Genomic DNA, 20686 nt, shown 5'->3' with positions numbered 1-20686 from the left:
TCGAAAGAAGCAGGAAAGTGCAATCTTAACACAAGGTTAGAGGAGAGAAATGGAACATTTGTGATCCGTCTGAGAACCTCCACAAACCTTAAGATTCGGATTCATTATATTTTCCCCAAGTCATTCTAAGTCTCTCCTACATTTGGAAACCTCTGATCTTCCCAGTTCATCTTTGGAGGAACTTCTTAGCTGAGATTTGAGTCCTTTCTTGGCTTCTTGGCATGGCATCATAAGTATTGAGTGTAGATTTGCATTCGGTAGATATCCAATGAACCATTTTTCTCAGTAATTCACCCACTCTTCAAGGGGAAACCAAATGCAAAGTAACTGTATTTTTTATTTCTATGAACAACAAAATACTTTCATAATTTCACATCCCATTGCTTTTAAGGGCACATATATTATAAATAAAGAAACTCCACAAATTTTAAAGATTAGTATTTTTCAACACTTTTGTACACATACACAAATATTCTAATATAATGGTATCTGAAACATTATTCATATATTTTTAGTACTCTCAGTATTAACTAAAAGGGATCTTTTAAATTTGGTAAAAACCGTATATTTTACAATCTTTTATTTACATCTGAAATATGCTTAATGTTACAAAAACATTCACTTCAACCATTAAAATCTGTGTACTGGGACTGGGATACTGAACATAATATAACTGACAGCAAACTTGGGGTTTGCATATGAGCTACACATTCACTGGAATTTCATGGCAAATATTCAAGTTGGCTTGATCAACACTGCTCAAAGAAAAAAATTATACAAAATGTGCAAATTCAGAGGCTGGCAAAATTCTCAAGCTAGCGAGGTAAACAAAAATATTAACACCATGAAAACTTCAAATAAATTAAATCTGTCTTTCTCTTCCCCGAGATTAGCTGCAAATTTAGAAAGTTCTCTTAGAGGTGGGTCTGATGCTGCAGGCCCCTCAGACTTCAGCACTAGGTGAGATGGAGACGGTGGGGAGGGTCAGAGTTGCTTTGCTAATTACTCGAGTGTAGGTTTGCTCCACTCCGCGCTTTGACGGGTCGTCCCTGCCCGTAATCTTAAGACAGGAAAAAGCACAACGAAATAAGATAATAGAGAGGTTAATGTTAATATCCCAAACACAATATGAGAACCCAGAACAGAGGTTTTTATTCCCCACAGGGTAATTTATGCAAATTATGAAAAGATACATGTCAAAGTAGATCTAAAGAATTTTTCCCCAAGACCATGCGCTAGCCATTTTAGTGAAAGTTAAAATAGTTTCACAATCCTCTTCTGCTATTTGATATAAATTTATAAATGTTTTGATGAAACTTACAAATATATCTGAGTAATTCCAGGATTTTATTCTATTCTAAAAGTTTATAATTTATATTGTCAGCATCTGCTGAAAAAGGGGAACATTAGAAACCTTATTTAAATGTTTGCATAAAAGGAAATATAGTAAAAAAAAAAAAAAAAAGGTCTTGACCTGATTTTAATTTTGAAAAGAAAAGAAAAGAAAAGAATGTTAATGTGTCTAAAAAATGCTTTATCAGATTGACTCAAATAATGACATGTAAGTACAATAACAACGGAAACTCCAGATACCTCTAAAATATGTTTTTGTCCAGAAGAGAAATTAATTACATTTCTAATTGTGAATATTTTTCCACTAACTTCACACATTGTCCTACTGTGCCATGATCTTCATCTCTACTCCTCTTCCAAGATAGAATTGCTACTTCTATTCCCCCAAAGAGCACTCAGCATCTAAATATCCTATACTACCAATAAATTCTCTTTATGGTCAATATTACAAAGCTCTGAATAAATAATCTGGCTGATGATATGTTCAAAGAGTAGACTCCAGGTGCGTATACCTATGCTAGGCATTGCACCAGATTGGATCTGTTCCTTTCTCTGCATTTTTTATTTGATACCCGTCATTGCAGTTGACTTCACTATGCTGTTATTCTCACTGAATTTTGAAACAGACTCCAAATGGGCATCTTATACTGAGGTTTAATCTGAATGCTTATAGGCCTTACTTTGGCCTCAGTCATAGAAGGCTTTTATGTTTTTTGCCATTTCTTAAACGGTATGGAATTTTGGCACCTATAAAAGTAATTGTTGCCTGCTGGTCAGTGACAACTCAAACTACTTTATCTCAACATCTCCATTTTACATAGCAGCATCCACTCTATCTTCTTTTGTCTCTTTCCCTATACGTACTGGAGGTTCCTTCATTAACTAGATGTCTTCAAAATACTCCTGTAGCTAATATTTTTCTAGACACTTTGGAATGAATTGCAAAAGTAGCTGAAACAGCAAAAGAACAAACATAATTACATTTTTTAGTTTTAATCATGTAGGCTGGGATCACTTTAGAGCACTGATGTAATTTGAAAAAACAGCAATCACGTAGTTTTTTTTTGAGATGGAGTCTCACTTTCTCACCCAGGTTGGAGTACAGTGGTGCGATCTTGGCTCACTGCAACCTCTGCCTCCCGGATTCAAGTGATTTCCTCACTCAGCCTCCCAAATCTCTGGGATTACAGGTGCATGCCACCATATCTGGCCAATTTTTGTCTTTTTAGTAGAGATGGGGTATCACCATGTTGGCCAGGCTGGTCTCGAACTCCTGACCTCAGGCAATCTGCCTGCCTCGGCTTCCCAAATTGCTGGGATTACAGGTGTGAGCCACTGTGCCCGGCCTCATGTAGCTTTAAAAACTAACTCTGGGATGAAAGAAGTATGTAAATAACTGACTATGTTTTGTTAAAGATTTATAGGAGCATTGTGACCTGACCAAGGACAAAGAGGTTCCCACCTCCTCAGACTGTTGCCGGTGCCCAGATGTCTGTGGTCATTAGACAGTTCTTGATTTCAACCCCCTTCTTTTCTCCCTTCCCTTAACATAGAAAGAGCTGAAAATGTGTACTGAGTTAAGATGGCACTTTAGGATGCTGCTTCACCATCTTAGTGTTTGCTGGCTCTTTGAATAAACCTGATTTTCCTCCCATCAACTCTCACTTCTAGTGTTCGGCTTTTGAGCAGAGAGTAGACAAACCTGGGTTTGCTTACACATCATTCATTCTATTATTTTATTTCTTTTTTATATTTTGATGTCTAACTATCTATTTTAATTGTTTCTTTTTTTTTTTCTTTTAGATGGAGTTTTGCTCTTGTTACCCAGGTTGGAGTGCAATAGTGTGATCTTGGCTCACTGCAACCTCTGCCTCCTGGGTTTAACCAATTCTCCTGCCTCAGCTTCCTGAGTAGCTGGGATTACTGCCACCACACCTGGCTAATTTCTTTTTGTAGTTTTAGTAGAGATGGTGTTTCACCAGGTTAGCCAGACTGGTCTCAAACTCCTGAACTCAGGTGATCCACCTTCCTTGGCCTCCCAGAGTGCTGGGATTACAGGAGTGAGCCACCACACCCAGCCTGTTTCTATTTTTAAACATGCAATAGAATTTTTTCTTCGTTGTAATTTTTTATGTACCTGTTTTCAGAATATGTGCATGAATAAATAGGTATGTGAAGGTATTCCCATAGAGGGAGACATATGTGACAAATCTCCATTGAAGTCCAGGACCAGGAGAAAATGTATCTTTCCTATAGACAGACCTTTTTACAGATCTGTAACAAGGTCTGTGCAATCCACCAGTTTCTTTCCTTTGTGTCAGTTTCCACGAGGCATAGAGCCAAGTTTTGCTTCTTTTAGCAAAAGTGTCCAGGAAAAGAAATGATTTTTCTCTCCCCCTAATCACCTGGTCCTTGTCTTTATATTTTTGTTTTAGCACATTTTTGTATAGTATATCTTTATTTGGGAAACAAATCAGCTCAAATATATTTTAGAAGTTGGAGTATGAGTTTTCATTTTAAAAGCTATGTTTTGAGCTTTAGTTTTAATCATAAGGGTTTTTCCCCCATTGACCTACCTGGAAATGGAAATGAAATTGTTCTAATTAAACAGAACTTAGAGAGCACTAGCCGCTGTGGAGGTGACTGAAGAAACTGAATGGCTAGGAAGAAGGGGGTATACCAGAAGGCCACAAATGACAGAGTAGACATAAAGAAAGAGAAACATACCACTTTTGCTTACAGTACTGAGGGAAATACTAGACACAGAGGAACAGAAGCTGTACAGACACGGACCTCGATAGAGCTGCCAGGAAAAAAGAGAAAAGCATTTTTGTCCAAAGTTTCCAGGTCAGATGTAATTTACAGTTGGAGACAAACATTCCTTCACCACCTTCCCAAACTTTCAGATCCATTGTTTGCTCTTTTTATTTCATTCCCAGATTTATGATTTTCTCTTTTCTATCAGGTCATCTCTCCTGAGTATTTAATTCCGATCGCCCTTCAAATAGCCTAAACCAATACTATCTCCACTCAAAATCAGGATAGAAGAAGACGGAAAAAAAGAAGAGAAGTAAGATGGGAAATGCAATTAGAAAAAACAGATTCATACAACACACTTCATGGTTTGTGGGTCATATTAATGGTGCCAAGCCATTTAAGGAAAACAGGGGAAGTGCATTCAGTGGGTGGCTACCATGTATGAAGCACTACAGGAGGAGACAAATTCAAGTTCTGTCCCTCAGTTTTTCTGTAGAGAACACATCTAACTCCTGCAGGGGAGCAGGGATGATATGTCTAGGTAGAGCGTGGGGGTATGGATTCTAGGAACTCGGTCAGGAAGCAGCACTTGGCTTTTAACCAGTTGATTTTTAGCCAAAAGGTACTGAGATGACTGAATGCCCACATTTTGTGTGTAGCCTTACAGAGCATGCTACATACGTCCCAGGCATCATGGATGACTTGCTGGTGGGTAGGTGGTTGACTTTTATCTGAATTCTGCACATCTGCAGGAGGTCCAGCCTCTGTAGAGGCAGTCTTGGCAGTAAACAGCCATGACTAGTCCTGGGGTTCTTCCTGAGTATGGTGAAGATACCCCCTCAACTGTGAACTCCACATCATAGCCTCGGGGTTGTGAGCTCCTTAACCAGGGATGGCAGAGGGTGGCAGCAACCCGCGTGGGAATATCACCAAGTATTCCTCAGTGTTTAATGGGACTCACATAGTCTAGAAAACCAAGCATTCATGTGAACTATGGGAAGTGTCTGGTTTCTCATAATCTTTTTCTACAGATTTTCTCCCAACCTGACTTCTGCTTTGGGGCAAGAGGATAGTGTGCATGGGGGAGAGAACAACTCAGCAACATGGCGCTGATGCGGTGATTTCTGCAGCAAGAAAAGAGCCTCTTTCCCGTCCTTCTGGCATTGGGGGCGAAAGGGACTTTCTGTCCACTGATAGTGCATGTGCACCAAAGAGCACTCACCTGCTCATTCATGATTGTGGAGAGTTCACTGAGCATGTCCTTGTAGTGGGACCTCAGTTCTTCCTGGTACTCCAGCTGGTCTTCTTTGATGAGGCGTTCATTCACGTCAAGGGCCTGCCCACATGCATCTGCAAATTGCCTTTAGCGACAACATGAAACACATTAAAAACCAGCCCTGGGAAGTGGCACTGAGTTCAGTGACTGTGAGTTCAGAGTCGGGCTGCTGATGGACTCTGCCACCTCTGTGAGTTCTGGTGTGGTGGCTTCTTGGGGGATTCAGGACTCCCTATCTGAGGAAGTTCAAGGAAGAACATTCCAACAAAGAGAAGCTCACCTGAAGATCTCCTTCAAAAGTTTTACTTGGTTGTCAGGGTACTTCTTTGCATTGGTTTCTTCAAGGAAAGCTCGTGCATAGGCCATTGGCCCGGCATTAACCTGTTGAGGAGAAGAGAATTGGTAGAGGATGGTCTGCCTTCTCCATGGAGCCTTCTCCACAGCTGGAAAGAGTAGCAGCTGTGCAGGGATGCGTGGCACCCTGCTCTCACACACTGACTTCTAGTCTACTCATTTGTCTACCTGACTGATCTGCTGTTCTCCAGCTTGTCAATCAAGCATGAATCTGAGCTCACCTTTCGCTGACAAACTTCCCAAACTTGTCTTTTGCCAACTCTTTCACATTTTTTGCCGTATCCGCACATTGCATGATTGCTATTTTTTCTTTCTTTTTTCTTTTTTAGAGACAGGGTCTCACTCTGTTGCCTAGGCTAGACTGCAGTGGCACGATCACTGCAGCTTCAAACTCTTGGGCTCAAGTAATCCTCTTGTCTCAGTCTCTCAAGTAGCTGGGACTATAGGTGTTTGCTACTATGCCTGGCTAATTTTTTTTTTTAAAAAGTTTTTGTAGAGACGGAGGTCTCACTACATTGTCCCAGTCGGTCTCAAACTCTTGGCCTCAGGCAATCCATCCGCTTTGGCCTCTCACAGTGCTGGGATTATAGGCATATCCCAACCACCAAATCTGCTGTTTTCTTAATAGCTTCTAAAACTAGATTCACTTCGATTAACTCCAATATATTTATTTAAATTTAACATCTGTGAAATCAAATGTTTAAAGTGCTGTTTTTTTTTTTTTTTCTATTAACACTCAAATAAACTCATACTATTATAAAAGGATAATGCACAGTGGTAGTGGTGTGGGCACTGCCCTGGAATTACCGTTTCACTGGGTTCTCCTTGATGGCCTGGCTTAGATTCTGGCCCAAGGAGGCATTTAACAGTTTTGCTGAATGAATGCACAATGCTGGGTTCAATTCATGCTCATGCACATGGATGGCCTCACTTGTACGGGAGTCCATATCCCTTAGTGCATGTAAGCTTTTAATGTGGCTGTTGGGCTTGGGAAGGAAAAAGGGAAAAAAACGAAGAAGGGAGCTGACTTCAGTGGCCTGTGACCAGCAGGCATGGCCAGTGTGGCAGATGCAGTCACTAGTACTGAGTGTAGCATCTTTTGCTTCTTCAGATCCAATCTCCACTTCCCTTCACTCAGCTATGTGCCTAGGGAAGTCATCCTGTATGGGGCAGGACAATGGCTCTCTTGCTTTCTGGCCTTCTCAGCCCATGGAGAACACAGACGAGAGAGGTGTGGAAGAGGAGAGGGTGGTCAGTGTCAGGATCAGTAGCACTAATTTTGTCTTTGGCTTTTAGGCTCCAATATAGCTGTGTAGGGTGCTACTACTGATCTTCCTTTATTTAGCAATTAATTACTTTGTTCCTTATAAATATTTAGCATCAATTTATTAATACAGTAAATTAAATTAATGCCTTGATTCCTAAGTTATGTGGGGCTCCCTTTAATTTTGTGCCCAAGGTGAGTGCCTTACTCGCCTCACCTGTCTGGCCCTGGTGCTTCCTTCTTGCAGAAGCCTCTCTATTGCTAGTTGAGGCCACTCCTGACTGCTTGTCTGTCATCAGACGGACCTCTCAGCTCCCCTGTCTGCTTCCACTAACTCTCCCTTCCTTGCATCTTCAGGTCTAAGGTGGTCACACCTTCTGAGTGCTGCCAGCCCTCGTGCCAGCCTTGCTGGCTTTCCCAAATGCATCACACGCTTTTGCAAACAGTTTGTTTATTCTGTCCTCCTCAATCACTCACTGTGAGCATGCCATCTGCTTCCTGTCACAACTCTGACAGACAGATAAACATGCATGCACCTTTTATGAACTAGTAATCATTCTTCTTGGATTTCTTTCAGAACAATTTTATAAGGCTCTTAATGACAGGTATGTACAAGAATGTGGTACTTCTTTATTAGTTAATTCATTTGTTAGTATACAGATATAGAACACAGTTATCCATAGAAGATGGGATAGCAGGGTAGAGGAAGAGGAAATTGTATTTCAGCTAAACTTAAGAAAGGCATATCTACAGGTGTTGGGTAAATCAATGCATATTGACAACTAGATGCAATTTTAAAGACCCAGATAAAGGTGTTCTATTCTCACATATAGAAAACTGTTTCTTGTATTCTTTGTGAACAAAGTTCCCCGAGCACTTTCCATCAGGCTTCGCTGGCCATGTGCACCTCAGCCCTGGGCAGTGCTTACTCACCTTCACGCTGACACTTCCTTGCAGTTTGAGCTGTAGTCTGATCATGTCCACTTCCTCCATTGTGCAAAGCTGATTAAGCTCAGAAACCTTCTTGGACATCTCGTCAATTGCCACTTCAATAGGATTCAGCTCTGTGCTCGATTGGCTTACGACCTGTATTCTCTTCTTTACGTAGGGGAACAGGTGACTCGCTGCACAAAAGGCGTACAAAAGGATTTCAGGGTTAAGGATCAGTGAAGGGTCAAGGGTTTGCCTGAAGGACCAGAGGATCATGTATCATTTCATGGCACATGGCGCCTTCCAGTCTGCATGCTTTTCACGTGTGGGAGTTACTTTTTCTACCAGGAGTCATCCTCTCTCATATGTCTTAGCTTTTGCCCAAACTCCCTTGAGCTGGTGTGCTCTTCTGCCTTCACTGCTAACCGCCCCTCATTCTCAGAGCTGTTTAGGCCTTTAGAATTTTCTTTTTCTTACTTTTTTTTTTTTTTGAGACAGAGTCTTGCTCTGTCACCCAGGCTGGAGTGGAATGGCGTGATCTTGGCTCACTGCAATCTCCGCCTCCCAGGTGCAAGCAATTCCCCTGCTTCAGCCTCCTGAGTAACTGTGACTACAGGTGCACACCACCGCACCCAGCTAATTTTTTTGTACTTTTAGTAGAGACGGGGTTTCACCATGTTGGCCAGGACGGTCTGGATTTCTGGACCTCATGATCCACCCGCCTCGGCCTCCCAGAGTGCTGGGATTACAGGCGTGAGCTACCGCGCCCAGCCAGGCCTTTAGAATTTCTAAACACTGAAAAGATGATAGCTTCCACAGCAACTTGTAATTCAAATAAAACTACACTAACCCACAATACAGAATGCTTAAATGTATACCAAATAGTATCTATTGATACAGCTTTGTTGTGGCTTTTTTATTACAAAAGTTTTGGATACATTTACTGAAGGCAGACACTTGTCACAGTTTAGACGTCAGTGCTACTGATAGGCTGTGGCCTCATCCAGGACTGCCCAGCTCTCAAAGCAGGTTACTGATTTCCAAATCATTTCCTGCAGAATGCCCTCACTCACCTTTCCTGCAGCCAACCTTAGGAGCCCCTGCTGGGTTCTCTTGTTTCATTTCTCCTGCTCTGCTCACCTGAAATTCTTGCCTTACTTGGCTCTTTCTCCTACCAGACTGTGAGCACCTTGAGGGCAAGAATCATGTTTCATTTGCATTGCCAGAACCTAGAACAGTGCCCAGCCCCTAGTAGTACCTCATTAAATGTGTGCTGAGGGAATGAAAGGATGATGAGCTCACAGCATAGATCTAGAGAGCACATGGAGGGATATTGGAGATTGACATCTGCATTCATTCTGCAGATGAAGAATTTGAATCCCAGAGTGGTTTAGAATCTTGCCCCAAAGCACATGATGAGAGCTGTTAACCCAGAAGCAACTGAAGGCGGACTCAGAGAGGAAAGTTCAGAGTGCTTTGTGTCTTTCCCAAGGCACTGACCCCAAGACCCTTCAGACTTACAACCTAAGGGAGTAGGTATGCAAAGCAATTCTTTTGACAATTTCTCTTCTGGTTGACTTCTGTTAATAAAGAGGTGGAAATCTCTTCTTGGCAAATATTTCCAAGTTAGCACATTTTGGGTACTTCTGTGTCTGCAGGACTACTGAAATAATCCTTGATTCCTGCTGATCTAGCCCTACAAAGCGGCCTGTGCTGGGGCCACACGCGAGGCCCAGCTGCCTGCACCTACTTGTCAGGATTGTCCGCCGCTTGCACTGCTCTGCCACTCCACCGTGCTTCTTGCCCGACAGCGTGAAGGGCGTCTCGAAGACAAAGCGGTTGATGTTGTGGTGCATTTCAAAATCGGTCTTCCGGTCTTCGATTTCCTTTTCCTCAAAGAATGGCGTGACATAGGTCACCTGGATGTAGGCATATTTGGGGTCCAAATCCTTGGGGTTTACCTGTATTAACAGATACGGGCAATGTGAGTGGTAAGCCCTGGAGTGCTCCTGAAAGCAGGAGGCTCCTATTCCCTCAGCTTGCATCCCAAGGAGGCTGTGCCTCTGCCCTTAGAGAAAAATGAGCAGTCACATCATTTCAGAGCTGGGCAGGATCACAGAGACTGAAGGCTGGACTGCCGCTGAGCAGCCAGGTCTGCAGAGGTGGGATTGGAGCCAGCTCGCCAAGTAGCTGAGGCTCTTCCAGACGTGCCTGCCTGTGGCATGTTATTTAGTCCTTTCTTTTTTCTTTTGATTGATTTTTTTTTTTTTTTTCTTAAATGAGACGGAGTCATGCTCCGTTGCCAGGCTGGAGTGCAGTGGCATGATCTTGGCTCACTGCAACCTCCGCCTCCTGGCTTCAAGTGATTCTTCTGCCTCAGCTTCCCAAGTAGCTGGGACTACAGGCACACGCCACCACATCCAGCTAATTTTTGTATTTTTAGTAGAGATGGGATTTCACCAGGTTGGCCAGGATGGTCTCCATCTTTTGACCTCATGATCTGCCCACCTAGGCCTCCCAAAGTGCTGGGATTACAGGTGTGAACCACCATGCCTGGCCTAGTCCTTTATTTTCTCTCTTCTCTGCAGTGAATGTCCAATTGCCTTTGTCTGAAATGTAAACTTCTTTTATTTTTTATTTTATTTATTATTATTGTTACTATTTTTTGAGACAAGGTCTTGCCCTGTCTCTCAGGCTGGAGTGCAGTGGCAAAATCTTAGCTTACTGCAATCTCCACCTCCCAGGTTCAAGCGATTTTCCTTCCTCAGCTTCTCTAATAGCATGTGCCACCATGCCTAGATAATTTTTGTATTTTTAGTAGAGAGAGGGTTTTCCATGTTGCACACGCTGGTCTCAAACTCCTAGCGTTAAGAGATCTGTCCTCTTGGCCTCCCAAAATGCTAGGATCACAGCCAGGGGTCACTGCGCCCAGCCCTAGAATGCAAGCTTCTTGAGAGTAATTCAAATAAAAACTTTTAAAAAATATCTTTTTGTCCCTCTATGATTTTACCCATGTATCTAGACTGGGGCCAATAGGAGGTTCCCTGTCTAATTTATCAGATTAGCTGATGAGCCTATTACACGATTGCAGAATTTTGCACTTTAATGTCAGGTTCCTTCTCTTATCGGTAACAAGTCATGGTACGCATTTTTTTTTTCTTAACAAACTCTGCTTTGGTGAGTGAGTTTGACAAATAGCAAGGAAGAAGGCTGGGGGTACTGAGAACATCTAGGAACTTGCATTTGCTCTCCTTTGGAGTCGGAAGAGATGGCGTTCTCAGCCTCTTTTCTAATGAAACCTTGAAGAATTTTAAAACTTCTTCCAATTTTCTCCATCTGTCTACCCATCCACTGCTTATCCAGTCCCAAAGATTTGAGGGACCCCCCTGAATTTATTTGTAATGCTACTGCTAATTAGACTGTAAGGTGGGTATAGTTGTAACCATTTTACAGATCAAAAATAGAGGTTTAGAGTGACCAACTAATTTATCTAAGATCATCAGCTGGTAAGTGGTGGGAGGGTGGAATGAACACAAGTTGTTCTGATACAAAATTTGGCATTTTCTCATCCTCCCACCCCACTCCCAAAACTCTGTACATACTTTCTACTTAGAAGAACCACTAACACAGTAGTTCCAGCTGCCTGCCTTTCTGGGGAAGGTGACTGTAGCCGTCAAGCTAAGAAGGAGAATGATGAACACATTCACAAAAACTTCTGCCCAGACTCAAAGATTTCATGCCCAGATGCTTCCAAACTTGAGCTTGTGAAAGAGGACAGGAAAAAAAGACCTCTTCTATAGCCCAGTAGAACTATATGGCATTGGACACAAGCCATCTTTTCCAGCTCCATCTTCTGCCACACTCTTCTGTTCAACCTGTGTTTCAAAGATCTGCCATTCTCTAAACACATCTCCCCCTTTCGTTCCTCCCCATCATTGCATGTGCTGGGCATCTCAGCATGCTCTTTGCTTTCCAGCAAATTAACTTAAACATCATCCCCTCTGTGTAATGCTGCCCAGTCAAGAATGAGCTGTTAAGGGATGTCCCTGCCCTGAGCATTGTTGGTACAACTTGAACTTTGACTCTCTGGTGATACTTTATTGTAATCTATTTAACTGGCTGTTTGTACAAGTCTTTCTCTTCTTAGCCCCATGTGAACTGTGAACTCCAGAAGGAAGATACTCTGTGTGCTCATCTCCCAGTCTGGGCTTGGCATTCAGTAGGCATTTGATAGAGGTTGGCTAACTGAAAAAAGTGTATAAGAAGATGCTGAGTAATCTAAGAGAAAAGGTAAGTATTTGCCTTCTGGAGCCATGAGGAGGGTAACTGGATGTTCAAAAGTTAATGTAATGTAACTGGCAAGTCTGCTTCTACTATAGGGAACAGGTTTCAAAATTGGTATGACCTAGTATGACGCTTAATACCGAGTGTCAACCGGATTGGATTGAAGGATGCAAAGTATTGTTTTTGGGTGTGTCTGTGAGGGTGTCGCTAAAGGAGACTAACATTTGAGACAGTGGACTGGGGGAGGCAGACCCGCCTTGAATCTGGGTGGACACCGTCTAATCAGCTGCCAGGGAAGTTAGGGTAAAAGCTGGCAGATGAACGTGGGAGGACTAGACTGGCGAAGTCTCTGGCCTCCATGTTTCTCCTGTGCTGGATGCTTCGTGACCTCAACATCAGACTCCGAGTTCTTCAGCTTCTGGACTCTTGGACTTCAGTGATCTGCCAGGGGCTCTCGGGCCTTTGGCAACAGACTGAAGGCTGCACTGTAGTCTTCCCTACTTTTGAGGTTTTGGGAGGCAACACTGGTTTCCTTGCTCCTCAGCTTGCAAACGGCCTATTGTTGGACTTCACCTTATGATCGTGTGAGTCAATTCTCTTAATAAACTCCCTTTTATGCAGACATCTATCCTATTAGTCCTGTTCCTCTAGAGAACCCTGAGTAATACACCTAGGAAAACTTCCTTGACTGAATAAATATTTTCAACTTGCTGTTGTCTCCAGCTCCACCGCTGAGCCCAATTACTGTAAGGCTTTGATTGCGGTTCAGATGCAGTTAATCAATGGAGACGTAGAGAATTTACTAAGCTCTTTTCAAAAGTTACCCGAATAAACACACATAGCGTTTTGAACCTTCCTCCCCCAAAATTACCAACCAGCTAACCAACCAATAGAGAAACAAGCAAAACATCGAAAATTGTTTTGGTAGTTTACTTGCATCGTCAGGCAGAAAATTAAAACTTAATGTAGTTAAAGAATAAAAAATTCAGTCAATTCTTAGCACTTGCATGAACACTGATTTTCCTCTACCTTGTTGGAATCCTGGATTATCTTCACGTTGTCTACTCCAAATTTATCTGCATACAGCTTGAGTAATCTTTGGGAAATCTCGGACAGACCTGTTAGTTTAGGCTCTTTATAAATATATTCTTTACCTTCTTCTTCTTCAAAAAAGCCCTGTGGAACATAATGAACCACCAATTTTATTAGAGAATGCTAATCATAAATCAAAAACAAAACAAAAAGCCATTTACTTAAAAAATATATTCAGTTTTTGGTTGTCATCCAATCCATTGGTTAACACCCTATAAAATTCAAAATCAGAGAAGAAAACAAAGTGAAGAAAATAAGATGTCATCTTATAATCAGACACTAATGTAAATATTTTCTAATCAGGCCAAAGAAACTCTTGAAATATCTCACAAATATTTTTTCTATTTGTAGAACTCCATGGTAATACCTACTTGCATATATTTTGGGGGAAGATCGCCCTCTTGTGGCAGCTGGGGGTAGAATATGAAATATGGAGCAATTTTTTGCTGCATTCAAATAGAGCAATCAATATCGTTTTTAATAAGATCTATAAGTCTTTGAAACTAGCATAGGAAACAGTGTATGGCATGTAAAGCTACCTAAATGGGCTGACTTGTATCCCAAGTAATCTTAGATGGAAAATCACAATACTTTGTTGTTGTCATAACAGAAATTACATGTTATGCTCCCAAGTACTGCTATTTGAAAAATAACTTTACATCAATGACTTCAGGGACCTGCAAAACTTAGCTATATGTAACTTAATCATTCAATTTACTTTACTAATAGATCTTTTACATTCTTGAAAAGGAAGACATTATAGGATTAAAAATGGCAACCACATCATCATTTTTATTCCACAAGAGCAAGTAGGTTTTAGCCTCAATTTATTTGTCGGGTTTGAAGCAGGAGGAAGAGAAGATTCTATTCTCTGACGATAACTAAGTGAAGCAATCTTTATAATTCCTTCTCTTTGAAGAGACAAAGAAGCAGTTTTCCTGTGGAATACATGTGGCCTCAGAATACTAGATTAAGCTCAGAGTGAAGAACCCAAGGATATCTGGTTTCTTTTCTTTTCTTTTTCTTTTTTGAGGCAGAGTCTTGCTTTGTCTCCCAGGCTGGAGTGGAGTGGTGCAATATCGGCTCACTGCAACCTCCACTTCCTGGGTTCAAGCCATTCTCCTACCTCAGCCTCCCGAGTCGCTGGGATTATGGCTGTGTGCCACCACGCCCAGCTAATTTTTGTATTTTTAATTGAGACAGAGTTTCACCATGTTGGCCAGGCTGGTCTTGAACTCTTGACCTCAGAATATCCACCCTTCTCACCCTCCCAAAGTGCTGGGATTACAGGCTATATCTGGTTTCTTCTGATTGTAGAGCTGACCCGTAAGGAAATGGCTTTTGAGGTCTAAGTGAAGACACTGGACATCAAAAGAAAACCTAGCCATATCAAAAAATCATTTTTGACTATTAAAAAATATTAATTATATGTTATAAAAGCATAGACAAAATTTTCTAGTGCTGTATTTTTTCATGGTTAATGTGAGACAATGTAAGAATATTGATTAAACTCACATCTATATGATACTTTATACTTCAAAAGCGCTTTCATACATGTAAAAGGGATAATCTTTGTTATAACAGAGTAATTTGTATTCTAAGTGGGCAGTAGCTGTACCTTTGCAGAAGCCAATGAACAAAGTCTAACTCCATAGCAGAACTCTTGCCAATCAGGTAATCGCCTGCTTCCTTGCACACCTCCCTAATTGACTTTGGGCCTTCTAAAGGCAGGAAGTGCGTCTTCCACACTGCCTGCCCAGTGTTTAGCACAATGCCTCGTCTTAAGAAGAGGGTCACTCTATTTGTTGAATAAGCAGATGAATGAAAGGGTTCTTAAAGGGCACACATCTTAAAAAGGCATACGTGCACCAGTATAACTGAAAAATAGTTCATGGCTTTACATAAAGATGTTTTTATTGAACAATTTCTTTGAGAAATGTTCAAGAAAAAATACAAGTAATTATAAGTGCCTTGACCCCAAACTGCTACAAAGTGTCATATGATGTTGAATGCATGAAAAGCAGCTCCCTGTCTTTCGTGTAGACTTTGTAGGGGTAGTGAGGTCTGACTCCACTCCCACATGACTTCCAGCCTGCTATGTTTTTCTCTGTTGCTGTCTTTGTGGAGTTTTGTCTGATTCAAGGTCAGGAGTTGGTGGCTGTAATTGACAGACTGACACATCAGAGAAATAAGACTTCTGAAGCCTTCAGGCAGAATCCTCACGGGGCCAAAGCCGAAGGAACATTTGCAACTTCAATTTCAAGGAGAAAAATGTCTCTAAGTTTCAGGAAAAGATTTTTTTCTTCTTCACCATAGTGTGAAAACTAGTAAAAAGACACATTTTCACTGTAAAAATTTTTCCCCTGACAAACGTCTGAATCCAGAGAGAGCAGAAAATGAATGTTGGGAGGCAGGTAAAAATTGCCATCATCATGACCTTTGTGGCCTTGGTCACGGCCTGTGACTTTCTTTCATCCCTCCTCCTTGGGCTGTGCGATGGGAAAATTCAGACTCAGCAGCCTATTGGGAGGCTCTAAGGACCGCGCTTGGTAAACACATGGCCTTTGGTGAGTGCTAGCTGTGTTGAGGATGGTGATGATGATGACGCTGGTGGTGATGGCAACAATGATGAAAAACTTCTGTGTCTATAAATCAATCTGAGTTCTGGCTTTTATGCAGCTTAACTCAGTTTTCAGTGCTTGAAAATACATACTTTCAGCTTCTCTTGTCTAGGCAATGCAGTTTTTCTTATTTTAAAAGGTCTACTGAAACTCATTTCAATATTTTGGTAAGTGATCAGTGATTGGAACTTTTTTTTTTTTTTTTTTTTTTTTTTTTTTTTTTTTTTTTTTTTTTTTTTTTTTGAGACAGAGTTTTCCTCTGTCGCTCAGGCTGGAGTGCAGTGGCGCGATCTTGGCTCACTGCAGCTTCCGCTTCCCAGGTTCAAGCAATTCTCCTGTCTCAGCCTCCTGAGTAGCTGGGACTACAGGTGCCTGCCACCACGCCCGGCTAATTTTTTATTTTTGGTAGAGACGAGGTTTCACCTTGATGGTCAGGCTGTTCTCAAACTTCTGACCTCAGGTGATCCACTTGCCTTGGCCTCCCAAAGTGCTGAGATTACAGGCGTGAGCCACTGCGCCCGGCTGGAACGTCTTTTTTTAAAAAAAGTTTGGAAATGTAAACCTATTTTGTAAGATGAGTAAGAAGGAGTTGGAAGAGAAGAATAAAGCATTTAATCTGCTGTCCACTGGGGTTTCTGTAAAGAGTTTTGAAGCCAGACAAATGGCAGCTCTGAAAATATTTGGAATGCATGCTTACCTTCTACCCAGGGAAACTATCAAAGCAAAGACCCCTGAGCTACAGACACTATCTGAAGGAAGGCTTCAATTTTAGCTCTGTCTATGATATAAATGATTTATAAACAGGGACACAAAGTGATGAAAACCAGGGTCAGTTTCTCTTTTGCTTTAGTCCCAAGGTTATAAGCTGAATGCCTTGCAAGGCAATGGGAAATGTGATCTCTGCACTTCCCTTGCTGGTTTGATCTTTTAAATGTCATTTTGCAATGAATAAACACCTTCACCTGCTCTGGTTAGGACACAACACACCCTAGTTAAACAAGGACTGTAAGAATTATGAAACTTTAAGGCAATACATTATGGTAAAAATGTACTTCGATAAACTGACAACTAAAAGCATTGACTCCTTCTCAGATGTTTTTGCAGGTACTTGAGAATCTTGCAATGTCCCTGGTTCATCACTGCGACATCAAATAGAAGGTCCTCTGCTATTATGTTAGACTCATTCAAAGTTCACAAAGGGAAGAAAGCATTTGAAGAAGAACCTAGTATACAAAAGAGGGACCAGAAAATGTCGACACTAGGCTAAATGCTAAGAGAAAAGAAGCTACATACTTTCTCTGCATTCATGTAGCTTCTCTTAGCATATAAATCTGAACTCAATTATGATGTTTAACTATACAGTATAGATATGTGGCCTAGATCAGCGACTTTCCCATAGGTGGAGAACTTTATCACATCCCAAAGTGGAGATGGTGGTTTTCCATAGTACACATGAACCTTCCCTCCTTCCTCAAATTCCTTTTTTTTTTTTTGAGATGGAGTCTTGCTCTTCTGCCCAGGCTGGAGGGCAGTGGTGCAATCTTGGCTCACTGCAACCTCCACCACCTGGATTCAAGCAATTCTCCTGCCTTAGCCTCCTGAGTGGCTGGGACTATAGGCGCATGCCACCATGCCTAGCTAATTTTTTGCATTTTTAGTAGAGATGGGGTTTCACCATATTGGCCAGGCTGGTCTCAAACTCCTGACCTCATGATCCACCCGCCTCGGCCTCCCAAAGTGCTAGGATTACAGGTGTGAGCACCTGGCCCAGACTTCCTTTTTTATTAAGATTCTGAGATGCAGGTACACCCATAGAGGTGTGTCTGCAAATTATGGAATATATGTCATTTGGTGGATAGAATAAAATTCTCCTGGGTCTTTTACTTAATTAATACCAGGGGCATCTGATATTTTAAGTTATGTAATGAATATTCACTTGCTTTCATGTTAAATACCAGCGCCTAAGGACTTTATTGATTACAGCTGATGTTTGCTCACTGCTGCTGTTTCATTACCATGGAAATCAATACTTCAGGGACAATTTGGAGGACACTTTGTATAGGCTGCTATATGTCAAATTTCCATAGTCATTGATGCTGATGCTGGGTGTTCCATTAGACAATTCATGTTATGCAAGACTTACATTTTTTTAAAGTTCCTGCTATGAACAATCAGTTTTAAACTTGTTTTCTAGTGTCTGTCTCATCACAGATACAATTAGTATTAAATACCCCAGCCAAAACTACAAAATGAGAGCAGCGGTCTAGACAGGACACTAAAAATATACCCAAAGCCCTTCGTGCAGGCAAACAACCTACCACGTATTGCATTTCCATAATCTTTTTCACATCAATGAAAGGCTCGTCAACTTGGATATTAAAAGGTGAGTTTTACAGGGACACAAAGCACTATCATGAATAAGAAATTATTTCTGATTATGGGGATTATGCTAATCAAGTAGTCAAGATTTTATCTTAAATCTTTGGAACCTTCATTCTGTACCCATTTGGGGGAATTATCAAGTCTACTTGGTATTTATTTATCATTGAGTGTGAGATGTGCTGTCTGCTCCTGTGGAATCCCATAGTTCTCACTCTGCATGTGGTGTCTTGAGACAGGCATTTGAATCTCATCTAAGCAGTGATGACTGAGACTCTAATTTCCTGCTTCTCAGGATGACCTCCATTAATTTTCCTTGTTCAAAGGCGGTGGGGTTTGAGCTTATGGAGTGCCGTGCTTAGGCAGGTTCTTAGGCTAAGGATTTAACAAAACACCTTGCCTTTTAAGCTCAGATTGGAATTTTTTATCTTTATATCTCACTAGTAGACAAGTGAGAATACTGCAGCATTAAAAAAAATCAGGTGCAAAGTCAGCACACTTTACTGAGGAGTCTGAAAGAAGAACAAAGTTAGGTCATTTGCAAGGAGCTCCCCCCCACCAATACTTCCCCAGTGCCCCCTTCAGTCTATTTAGTACAGGTGTTTTCAAGTATTCTTTTAGTAGGTGAGTTAAGGGCCCATGATCCCCAATTTATAAATGAACATAGAAAATGCTGATATAATATGGATGTGGGAAGGAATTTAAAGAATTACAAAAAAGTATGTACTGGTCAGACGAGCAGGACTGGATATGGACAATGTGTGGGTATTAAATGTTTTCTCTTTCCAGCTTAACTGACAATAATTACGTTGAACCATATAAAGTTGCCATTTTTGTACATAAAAAAGTGGCTGAATACAGGCAATTTCATATGGCTCAAAATACTATGAAGAAAATTCTTTGGGTATTGGCAGGTTATTTCGGACGTGGCTTGTTTTCCAAATTTCTTATCGTGCTCCTTTCTGCATGTCTGGAGACTTACTCTAAACTGTTGGGTAAAGATTTATTCCCTGATTCACCTTTCATGTTGGGAATTAGTCCCATCTCCTCTGAGAATGTTCAGAGCTCACCACCATAGACCCCCCATGTCTCTAAGATACTCCTTTGAAAAAGGCACAGTTTTTTCAGTATCCTCAAAAGGTATCCACCAATAGCCATCACTCCAACTTCCAAAATTATGACCATTCTGGTCTTCTTAATAAGCTGCAACTCACAGTGGTCTGAAATAAGTAGACAATTTACAATACTAAGTCTATATTACATATATTTAAGATACGTGGTACCCATACTTATCTCTGTGTGTGTTTGTGTATGTAAGGGTTTCAGACTACGTTTGCCTTTAGGCAGAAAGATCACATGTATGAAACACAAAGAATACATTTTTGTAATTCAGATAACTGGCATAAACAGAACTTAAAGAAATGCAAGATGATTCCCAAAATGAATGAAAACAGGATTATGTCACCCTTTGTACCAAATGTTGATTTGCACAAAATGGTTAAGGTTCAGTAAAACCATACAGAGGGAAGTGTGAGAAGGGTTAGAGCATGCAAATGGAGAGCAAGAGTGAGTGCGAACTTACCACAGCCTGGAACAATCAAGACCAAAAGAAGAAAAGAGTAAACATCTGCATTAAAAACTAGTTGAAAAGCAGTGTGATTCACTTCTAGCTTCTTTAGAGCCTGTATCTCAGATATTGATTGGTTGCAGAAATCATCTGGTAGGCAATTCTGTTTCCACGACCAGGGTATTAATGTAGATTTTTACTTTTTCATTGGAAAGAATGCCTGAGGAATTGCAGGGTCATGTCTTGGTGACCCAAAAGCACACCTTTTTTTTTTTTTTTGTGATGGAGTCTTGCTCTGTCTCCCAAGCTGGAGTGCAGTGGTGCAATCTCGGCTCACTGCAACCTCCACCTCCCTGGTTCAAGCAGTTCCCTTGCCTCAGCCTCCCAATTAGCTGGGATTACAGGCGCACACCACCATGCCTGGCTAATTTTTTTTGTATTTTTAGCAGAGACTGGGTTTTACCATGTTGGCCAGACTGGTCTTGAACTCCTGACCTCAGACAATCTGCCCGCTTCAGTCTCCCAAAGCGCTAGGATTACAAGCGTGAGCCATCACGCCCGGCCCCAAAAGCACATCTTTTGTGCTACTCCTGTGCTGCTGGGTTAGCCTGTGACCACCTCCCTTGAAACTCTGTTTTTCTCTTCCAATTCCTCCACTCCCACATCCCCTTCCTGACCCATAGCGTTTTCTGCCATTTTTCTTGCTAATGTTTCACCAATGTCACAAATTGTATGTTTTCTTCATGGCTTCCAAAATGGCTCCAAAATACTATTTTTTCTTCTCTGTCTTCCTCTCCTGAAGGTTCCCA

At 41.4% G+C, this 20686-nt stretch overlaps 1 protein-coding gene across 11 annotated transcripts in view; it reads right to left on the bottom strand.

Annotated features, from left to right (window-relative positions):
• Positions 1-303: 303 nt before the first annotated feature.
• Positions 304-20686, bottom strand: part of DOCK10 (dedicator of cytokinesis 10) — a 277707-nt gene continuing 257324 nt past the window's right edge. For 4 of the 11 annotated variants that reach the window (XM_017529018.2, XM_017529013.2, XM_017529017.2 and 1 more), the window contains exons 51-58: positions 19893-19898; positions 13248-13394; positions 9685-9895; positions 7938-8128; positions 5667-5767; positions 5333-5471; positions 4081-4156; positions 304-1060 (exon numbers count right to left, since the gene is read on the bottom strand). In XM_017529018.2, the coding sequence (XP_017384507.1) occupies positions 999-1060; positions 4081-4156; positions 5333-5471; positions 5667-5767; positions 7938-8128; positions 9685-9895; positions 13248-13394; positions 19893-19898 (933 nt within the window). In that variant the 3' untranslated portion in view covers positions 304-998. The remainder of the gene's footprint in view (positions 1061-4080; positions 4157-5332; positions 5472-5666; positions 5768-7937; positions 8129-9684; positions 9896-13247; positions 13395-19892; positions 19899-20686) is intronic. The other 7 variants (XM_017529020.2, XM_017529016.2, XM_017529021.2 and 4 more) reach the window with 5 other exon arrangements.

This window comes from Cebus imitator, unplaced genomic scaffold (genome assembly GCF_001604975.1).
Source record: "Cebus imitator isolate Cc_AM_T3 unplaced genomic scaffold, Cebus_imitator-1.0 Scaffold57, whole genome shotgun sequence".
In the NCBI taxonomy this organism is placed as follows: Eukaryota; Metazoa; Chordata; class Mammalia; order Primates; family Cebidae; genus Cebus; species Cebus imitator.
Note: the sequence above shows the minus strand (reverse complement) of the source record. Positions and strands in the feature narration are given on the sequence as shown.